The 9,825-nt window shown below is 33.8% G+C and overlaps 3 protein-coding genes and 3 pseudogenes across 6 annotated transcripts, besides 1 other annotated feature; 5 read left to right on the top strand and 1 right to left on the bottom strand.

Moving 5' to 3' along the window:
* Nucleotides 1-524: 524 nt before the first annotated feature.
* Nucleotides 525-9,825: part of a mobile genetic element that runs on past the window's edge.
* TVAGG3_0991490 lies at nucleotides 626-1,189 on the bottom strand (annotated as a pseudogene). The gene has a single exon. A coding segment is annotated over exon 1 (564 nt).
* On the top strand, nucleotides 2,196-2,782 carry TVAGG3_0991480 (annotated as a pseudogene). The gene has a single exon. A coding segment is annotated over exon 1 (587 nt).
* On the top strand, nucleotides 4,165-4,462 carry TVAGG3_0991470 (annotated as a pseudogene). Its single transcript has one exon. A coding segment is annotated over exon 1 (298 nt).
* TVAGG3_0991460 (organellar and viral DNA polymerase type B) lies at nucleotides 5,532-6,352 on the top strand (the record flags this gene model as incomplete). Its single annotated transcript, XM_051254176.1, has 1 exon — nucleotides 5,532-6,352. A coding segment is annotated over one exon (821 nt), but the record flags the coding sequence as incomplete, so codon positions are not given.
* TVAGG3_0991450 (organellar and viral DNA polymerase type B) lies at nucleotides 6,820-7,233 on the top strand (the record flags this gene model as incomplete). Its single annotated transcript, XM_051254175.1, has 1 exon — nucleotides 6,820-7,233. A coding segment is annotated over one exon (414 nt), but the record flags the coding sequence as incomplete, so codon positions are not given.
* Nucleotides 8,987-9,607, top strand: TVAGG3_0991440 (KilA, N-terminal/APSES-type HTH, DNA-binding family; the record flags this gene model as incomplete). The annotated part of the gene is made up of 1 exon (XM_051254174.1): nucleotides 8,987-9,607. A coding segment is annotated over one exon (621 nt), but the record flags the coding sequence as incomplete, so codon positions are not given.

Below are 9,825 nucleotides of genomic sequence, written 5' to 3'. Positions count from 1 at the left end.
ACTGGGGATGTATTATATTGTAAACCTCCTAACTTTCCACAAGGTTTAACATCGGATGACGACATAACGACGATGAGAAACATTAGATGTAAAGATGTTTATGTCATGAAGGATGAACATAATATTAAATTCACTGCTCAAGATTTATATGACAAGAAAGCAGACAAAACAGAGCTTCAAACATTAAAGACAGAAATACTTCAAACATTATATCCTATAGGCTCTATTTATACGTCAATGAACTCTACCAGACCAGAAGTAGTACTTGGTTTTGGAACTTGGACTCAAATAGTCGACAGGTTTTTGTATTGTGCAAACTCTTCAAAGGAAACAGGTGGAAAGTAAAACGATTTCGGGTGAAAATCTACCTGCACATAGTCACTACATAGATTTAAGTACATCTCAAGCAGGTTGGCATAAGCATAAATTTTGGGATTGGTCAGCAATGAAAAAAGGTAAAGGATATGATGTTAAAGACGACGTTCAGTTTGCTATAAATTGTTTTCGGTAACACTCAGGGAGATGGAAACCATACACATCGCGTTACAGGATATACGCAAACAACGGGACAAAGTAAAGACTACATGCCACCTTACATGACAGTTTACGCATGGTATAGAAATGCTTAGTCGTCATTTCAACTTCTTTAGCATATTCGTCAGGGTTGTCTTATATTTGTTAGGAACTGTCTTTGAAAGTATACCACCTTGAACTTTGACAAGTTTGAAACGAGGTCTGACAATAGTAGTTTTATCTTCTGCTTGCAGTGTGTACATTTTGCCATGTTTGCCTAAAACTTCATAATATTCTCTTGTATACTTTCTTCTATTTTTACGAACACGAATGTGAGTACCTGTCGAGTTCCCATTGTTGTCATAGTCAATAGTATTTTCATATGGGTCGCGTTTAGGTATTTCTATTTTTACTTTGTCACCTTTCTGAAGTTTGAAGCCCGGCATTCTTTCTTGTTTGTCTCTTTTGACTAAATTATTAAATATATAGTCTTTCTCTAAGTCAGGGTTGTTTTTCATTTCTTCGGGGGAGTGGTTTCCCAAACCTTTTTGTTTACGGTTATTGTAAATATTTAAAACTTGTCTCATCTTTGCCATGGCAGAAGTGTCTATACTTGTCGTCATATGACATTTCATTTGCTTCACCACCTTGTGGTTGGTTTTAAGTCTCTTAACATTTTTATACAACCGTCAATGACACCAAGAGCAGAATGGTTTTGGTCGACAATGAAATATTGGTTTACATTTTTGAACGCAGATAGTTTTTAATATCATCTGATTTGAAAGAACTTTCACAGTCAGATGTCAGTTTTGTTTGGATGGTATTTGGTCAACGAATATTGTCAAAGCAGTTTTCACATCTAAAATATTTTTGGACCATAATGGTATGGCTTCACAGTATCTTGTGTTTTGACCAACAAATATTAACCAGTATGGTGGTCCATCTTCTCTATACCTCGGAATGTTTTCCAAGATATCCATAAACCAAGCATTTGGTGTTGAACTAAAGATTTTTATCATGAGTGCTTTCTTTGTCGCTTTAGAAACATAGGGGTCCTTGTTCGGATTCGTCATTTTTAACCCATAAGAAATGGGTTTATTTGGCGCATTAGCAGGAGTTGCATCCAGATTTTTGCCCGCAGTGGGAACAATAGCCAGAGGTGTATTTGGAGTGGAAGGAAGATTTTGAGTACATTAGGTATACTTAAAGAGAAAGCACAAACCTATTATACAAACTGTACAGAAAGGTTGGGATGTAGCCACGAGATGCAACAAATCTTATTCCAAATCCTGAAACAGAGGAAAAGTTCAAGGATGGATGGACAATGTAGGAAGACAAGCAGGAAACTATTATAAACAAAGCAAATGACTACTATAACCAAGCAGGACACTATATGGACCAAGCGTGAAAGATTCTTTAACAGAGGATATAACCATGCACAACAATGGTAAACAATAACCAACCTCAACGCCTCAAACGTGGGCGAATGTAAAATTTTTTACTGAGATGAAATGAACAATACAGCATTGAGACAAATGGGTTTCAAGATGGATTTGTCGACTTCCAGCAGTTACACCACGTGTTTGTCAAGTTCCTATACCTCAGGAAGTTTTAGACCGACTTAAAAAACCTAAACAAACCAGTTGAAAACAAACCAAACTAAAATTTTTTACTGAGATGAAATGACCGAAGAAGTTGAAACGGTATAGATTTGACACCACAAACAAAAAGTTCAGAACCATTGTCAAAACCTGTCAAAGAACTTACAGATGAAGAGAAAAATTCAATAATAGAAAGTGCCAGGTCTGGAAATGCAAACCCTAACTATAAAGTCACTTTTCATAGAAATGGAACGGCTAGTATCTCAAAAAAGAAACAGACTCTCACAAATAAAATATTGAAGTCTGAAGGAGCTTTCGAGACAACAGATGGAAAAGTTTACTTCACTGACCAACAGTTCATTATAGAACATCTCATTGACTTAGAGTCGAAATATTCTAAACTTTACAACAAACACAAAAAGTTGAAAGGAAAACAAAAACAAATGGCATATGATATTTTATGAAGATGTGACGACACAACTGTTCCTGCAAGTGAAGTAAAGTCAGAGGAACCGAAAAGTGACGAAAAACCGATAGAAGAAGAAAAACCAAAAACTGAAGATAAACCAAAACCAAAGTTTAGTTTGGAAACTAAACCAAGTCAACCTTCATTAGCTGGTATGGGTTGGCGTCAAAGACTTATGGCAGCAGGCGGTTATGTAAAGTAAAGAAAAAAAACATTTTTTTATTTTTATTTGAAATGTACGCTGAGTTTGTTGGAGAGACCGTTGGGAACTTGTTTGTTAGATGAGAAATATGAAATGGCATACTATTTTAAAACAATATATTTTTACATATATTAAATGCTTCAGGTTGAAAAACAAAGAACAAAAGTAGCAGATACAAAACCGTTAGACTATATCTTTACAAATGCTGGTAGGACTATATCAGATGAAGAAATTTCATCCGGAGCTTACAGGTTTGACTATCCAATTCGTTGGCTTCAAAGTCCTTCAGATGCAAAGGCAATAGGATTTAGAAAAGTTTTTTTTCAAAATAGAACTAACGCGTTTATGTTCGCAGTATATTTTCATGGCAGTATAAAGGTTCTGATGGTCTAATAGACAAATTTGACGAAATGAGAATCTTTACAGTTCGTTCAGACGAAAGTCTTGAGAAAACTCTAAATGACTTCAAACTCAAATGAACAAATATTATTGGAATTTCAAGAAAAATACGACTCTTTACTAAATGGAACATACTATCTGAAACTAGAATATGACAAGATGAACTCCACCGTTTCATTTCAAAGGATTGAAATTAACCCTCCAAGAGATACACAGTTTTTATTTTGGAAAGTAGACAAACGTTCTTGGGCACAATTTCTTCGGTTACTAAACCAGAACGAACCATTACCACCAGATGGTCCATTTAAATTTATACTTCCACCAGCAGATTTGACAGTTTATAGAAACGTGTTTGACCCTCAAAATGTTATGTGTCATGCAAGTTTCAGTTCAAGCAACAATAGTTTTCTATGTATTGGTAAGGACCTTTATGACTTTGCTTCTAAATTCTACGAACCACCTAGTAACAGTTTCTCTGACTTTCAAGTTTGGTTCACAACAAATGGTGTGCAACATATTATTCCATTGTACTATGACTTTTATCTCGAATTGTCTTTCATATATAACTACGGAAAAGTGCTGAAAAAGTATTGAAAAATAATGTTTATGTTAGCATGTTAGATCTAACACGTACTGCTTCAGAACAATATTTGTACTGCTTCAGAACAATATTTGTACTGCTTCAGAACAATATTTGTACTGCTTCAGAACAATATTTGTACTTTTTCAGAACAATACTTGTACTGTTTCAGAACAATACTTGTACTTTTTCAGAACAATACTTGTACTTTTTCAGAACAAGACTTGTACTTTTTCAGAACAAATTTCCCGTAAAAGCTCTCAATTTGTGAGAAAAATTTTCTGTTTCAGAACAATATTTGTACTGTTTCGAACAATATTTGTACTGTTTCAGAACAATATTTGTACTGTTTCAGAACAATATTTGTACTGTTTCAGAACAATATTTGTACTGTTTCAGAACAATGTCCGACGTACCACCAACCGAGTCCATTCCCAAACCAGAGGAACCTAAAGCACCAGCCCCTGCACCTCAGTTCCAGCAAGTACCTCTGAATTTCTACCAATTTCCACCTCAAGGTTACTACCCACCACAAGGCTTCCCGAACTACCCTCCTCTGCCTATGCCTTACTTCCCAACCCTTGGATGTTCCAGCAAGCTCCACCCCAGCAATTCCAATCTCAATCCAAATCGAAGAGAGACCAAGAGTTCGAAGAAGGTCTGAACCGTTTACGCAAAGAGTATGCCACAGCTCCAATTGAGAGAAAGTTGTTCCCGGACCAAAAATATATTTTAGGGTAGATGGTGAGATCTCACCTGTTTTTTCACCCTCTTGAATTTTCATGACTTCTTCGTAAATGTTTTGTCAAGACTTCTTCGTAAATGTTTTGTCAAGACTTCTTCGTAAATGTTTTGTCAAGACTTCTTCGTAAATGTTTTGTCAAGACTTCTTCGTAAATGTTTTGTCAAGACTTCTTCGTAAATGTTTTGTCAAGACTTCTTCGTAATGAGTGTAAAGGACCCAAAAATAAAGTTTATGTTAGAATGTTAGATCTAACATATTTTCTAACACGTTTTCTAACATGGTCTAAAACTCTTGAATTTTCATGAATTTCCTTAAGATAGAAAAAATAAAGTTAGTTTTATTTTGTATTTTTTGTATAAAAGATATGATTTCAGGGATTTTTTGACGAAGTGTCAATGTTCACTTCGTCAAAAATAACAGTTATCTAATGAAAAAGTTAGTTTTATTTTGTATTTGACGAGAATGTCGGGTAAATGTTTTGTCATGAATTTCCTTAAGATAGAAAAAATAAAGTTAGTTTTATTTTGTATTTTTTTGTATGTAAGACATGATTTCAGGGATTTTTTGACGAAGTGTCAATGTTCACTTCGTCAAAAAATAACAGTTATCTAATGAAAAAGTTAGTTTTATTTTTTATTTTGTATGTAAAGATATGATTTCAGGGATTTTTTTGACGAAAGTGTCAATGTTCACTTCGTCAAAAAATAACAGTTATCTAATGAAAAAGTTAGTTTTATTTTGTATTTGACGAGAATGTCGGGTATATGTTTTGTCAAGACTTCTTCGTAAATGTTTTGTCAAGACTTCTTCGTAAATGTTTTGTCAAACATGAACGTAAATGTTTTGTCAAGACTTCTTCGTAATGAGTGTAAAGGACCCAAAAATAATGTTTAGGTGAAGTGGTGCGATCTCACCTGTTTTTTCACCTCTTTTTTCACATCTTGAATTTTCATGAATTTTCCCGAAATAAAAAATAAAGTTAGTTTTATTTTTTTTATTTTTTTTATTTTGTATAAAAAATAAAAATGTCAACAATCGGCACAACAACAATACAAACAACTACAGCACCAAACTCTTTAGTCATGAATCCTACGTCAATGTTGGTAGGGATGAAAAGCTTCATTCCTTCTTCATATACTTTTGAAACAGAAATCCAGAAGATAAAGCAAGAACTTTTAACATGTAATTTAGACTGTAGTGCGAAAGATGAAACAAATGAACAGTATCTTTATGAAATGGAGGACATTATTGACCATTTGCCTAAACTACCTGAAATTCAGCAACAAAAGCTCACTATTCCTGAATTCGATGAAATAGAAGTCAAAGCAACTGACTCAGTAGAAATAAAGAAGTTCATTCGTAAGGTAAACTATGAGTTTCTAGGATTTCATTGCAACCATAAGGTTATGGACAAAGATTGCGACATGGTATATAAGAACATCTCTGACATATATAAATCTGAAGAATTTAAGACCTACGACAACTTTGTTTCGTTAGTTGCTGAATGTGTATGGCAGATAAGAGATGAAGATAGAAGAGGTAAAGTATGGAACAAACAAATAAAACCCGCTATGTTTGAGATGAAGAGAGCAATTGACGCTTTAGTTGTTTTAGCTGGTAAGGTTTCAGAATATAACGCAAAGTTGAACCCGCAATGTTCAAAATGTAAGGCAGCAATGAGGAAATATAACTACTCCGTCAAAGAGATAGAACGTATGAGAAACGACTATGCAGACTTAAAGAAAGAAGCAGAGAAACCAGCAGAAAATAAAATGGACATGTTAGAATTTCTGAACAAAAACTATCCAACTGCTGACGATTTCCTTCTATCTGACGTCAAGAAGAAGTATAAAGAAACTTTCGGCATTGTTAAAACATTCGATGTACTAAAAGAAGAAATAGAAGCTACAAAACTGTTTAGGATTTCAAATATACATCGTACAATTCATGTAAAACGCTTGTGAAAAAAGAGGTGAAAAAACAGGTGAGATCGCACCACTTCACCTAAACTTTATTTTTGCTGAAAAATGACCAAATTTCATGAGTTTTCCCGAAATAAAAAATAAAGTTAGTTTTTTATAAAATATTTTTTTTATTTTGTATGTAAGAACAGAAATGACAAACATTGAGTTTGAAACAGTTAGAAAGATAGACAATGACACCAAATTGGTTAGAATAGGTGATTTAAACGTAAGATACTCAAAGAAATACAACAAATATTCTTTGTCAGACATTATATTTCCATCTGGAAAGAAAACAAAGGACTGGGTTAGAATTGCTTCAACTCAGAAAATTTTGACAAGAAATCCTGAGCTTATGATATCGGTAAGATTCTATGGAACTGCAGCATATCTTATAGACAAAAGTCTTATACCAATAGTTTTGTTATGGATTGACCCAGTTGTTGGATATAACTTCATAACATATGGTTCATTCGATACGGAACGTTGCAGTGAAGGCTTACTTTACATCGTTCAGAAACCGAAGGACTTCAATACAAAGAGATATAAGATAGGAAGAACATATAATATAACTCAAAGATATGACAGTACAGTCAATAGAGTCAAGGTTGTGTTTGTTAATGATATGAGAGCTGCAGAAACAGAACTACTTGAAAAGTTTGAGAAAATGTATGGTGCTCCCACGAAAGGTAAAGAAACGTTTGAAGTAGATGAGATAGATAAAGCTATAAAATTGTTTGACGAAGTTGCTGAAAAATACATGTAAAGCGTTTATTTTTGGTCTTTTGTGAAAGTCAGAAAATAAAGTTAGTGTCATTTTATTTTTTTATTTTGTATGTAAGATATGATTTCAGGGATTTTTTTGACGAAGTGTCAACCTTCACTTCGTGTCATAATGTAAAAATAACGCTTACCATGTAAAACGGTTGTGAAAAAAACAGGTTAGAAAGGAGGTTAGATCTAACCTTCTACCCTAAATTATATTTGTGCTGAATTCAGCAAAAATAATGTTTAGGTGAAGTGGTGCGATCTCACCTGTTTTTTCACCTGTTTTCTCACAAGCGTTTATTTTTGGTCTTTGTGAAAGTCAGAAAATAAAGTTAGTTTTATTTTTTTATTTTGTATGTAAGATATGATTTCAGGGATTTTTTTGACGAAGTGTCAATGTTCACTTCGTCAAAATAACAGTTATCTAATGAAAAAGTGTCATTTTATTTTTTTATTTGTATGTAAGATATGATTTCAGGGATTTTTTTGACGAAGTGCAAACGTTCACTTCGTGTCATAATGTAAAAATAACGCTTACCATGTAAAACGCTTATAAAATAACTGGGGTAGAAAAGAGGTGAGATCTAACCTTCTACCCTAAATTATATTTTTGCTGAATTCAGCACAAATTTCATGAGTTTTGTATGTTTTAGACCATGTGAGAAAACAGGTGAAAAAACAGGTGAGATCTCACCTCTTCACCTAAACATTATTTTTGTCTGATTTACGCTCATTACGAAGAAGTTTTGACAAAACATTTACGAAGAAGTCTTGACAAAACATTTACGCTCATTACGATGAAGAAGTCATGACAAAACATTTACGAAGAAGTTTTGACAAAGCATGTACGTTCATGTTTGACAAAACATTTACGAAGAAGTTTTGACAAAGCATGTACGTTCATGTTTGACAAAACATTTACGATGAAGTCTTGACAAAACATTTACGTTCATGTTTGACAAAACATTTACGAAGAAGTCTTGACAAAACATTTACGTTCATGTTTGACAAAACATTTACGAAGAAGTCTTGACAAAACATTTACGTTCATGTTTGACAAAACATTTACGAAGAAGTCTTGACAAAACATTTACGAAGAAGTCTTGACAAAACATTTACGTTCATGTTTGACAAAACATTTACGTTCATGTTTGACAAAACATTTACGAAGAAGTCTTGACAAAACATTTACGTTCATGTTTGACAAAACATTTACGAAGAAGTCTTGACAAAACATTTACGATGAAATCATGAAAATTCACGAGGGTAGAAAACGTGTTAGATCTAACCTTCTACCCTAAAATATATTTTTGCTGAAAAATGACCAAAAATCTGAGTAAAATGGCATAAGATTGCTTCCCTCGGAAAAACCGAGAGAAGAGATTCCGTATGAAATTCATGAAATTTCTCTAGACCGGATTTTATCGGTCTAGCCTAAAACTCATGAAAATCGTGAAGAACAGCGAGTAGGGAAGAAACCGGTCTAGCCTAAAACTCATGAAAATCGTGAAGAACAGCGAGTAGGGAAGAAAACGTAGTCGCCAAAACTCTATGAAAATCGTGAATTTCCTTAAGATAGAAAAAATAACGCTAATTTTTTATAAAATATTTTTTTTATTTTGTATGTAAAGACAGATATGTCAACAACCGAGAACACAACAACAGTTATAGTCCATGAAGCTATAAATGAAGAATACGAGTACATACAGTTTAACAAACAATTGCGTCTCATTCGTTCGGTCAAAGACGATATGTACCAAATGCAAAGTATTTTGACAGCATGTTTTGCACCAGATACTAAACACGCAGACGATTGGTTCAAAAACCAAAGCACACAAGAACTTTTGAGCGAAGCACAGCGAGTCCGACTTCCTTCGGGGTCGCCTAAAACTCATGAAAATCGTAAAAATTTGCCAATAAATTTAAGAGGATATTATGTACATAGACTTCTTGTAAATGCTGTTGCAATGTGGGCTTCGCCTCGTTATGCTTGGTATATTTACAGACTTCTTGACGAAATTCATAGACAAGAACGTGAAGAGATGGAAAAGAAACTTCATGCAAAAGATGAAGTCATTGAAGCAAAAGACAAAAGCATTCAAGAAAGAATACCACGTTCGGTACCAAAAGGAAAGGAAAAGAACTATAAGTATATGATTTATACTGAAGAGTTGGAGAAAGAAGAAGATAAAGATATGGTTATGTTGCATTTAGTCAGAAGAAACAACAAAAGCTTTTATGACCTTGCTAAGATTTACAAATCTGACAGAAATTGGTTCTATCGCGAAAACTTACCGATTTCAATGACCCCAAATGAAGATGTGAAACAAATAGTTCAAGATACGTTACCTCAAACACACTATGATATTAAAGGTTGTACAATACTTACATTCAAAGAAGATTTGTCATTGTTAAAGGAAAAAATAACAGAGTATTTTGACAACTTCAAACAAGCAGAGTAAATGAACTCTTTATTTTTACGCTTGACTTCAGATGGCTCAAGTAGCTCAATTAGGTAAATTGCCTCGTCAAATCCTTCTGGCATTCCGAGTCCTTCCTTCCGACAGAAAAAATTTTTCCTTCCAACAGG

This window comes from Trichomonas vaginalis, chromosome I, assembly GCF_026262505.1.
Source record: "Trichomonas vaginalis G3 chromosome I, whole genome shotgun sequence".
Taxonomy (NCBI): domain Eukaryota; phylum Parabasalia; order Trichomonadida; family Trichomonadidae; genus Trichomonas; species Trichomonas vaginalis.
Note: the sequence above shows the minus strand (reverse complement) of the source record. Positions and strands in the feature narration are given on the sequence as shown.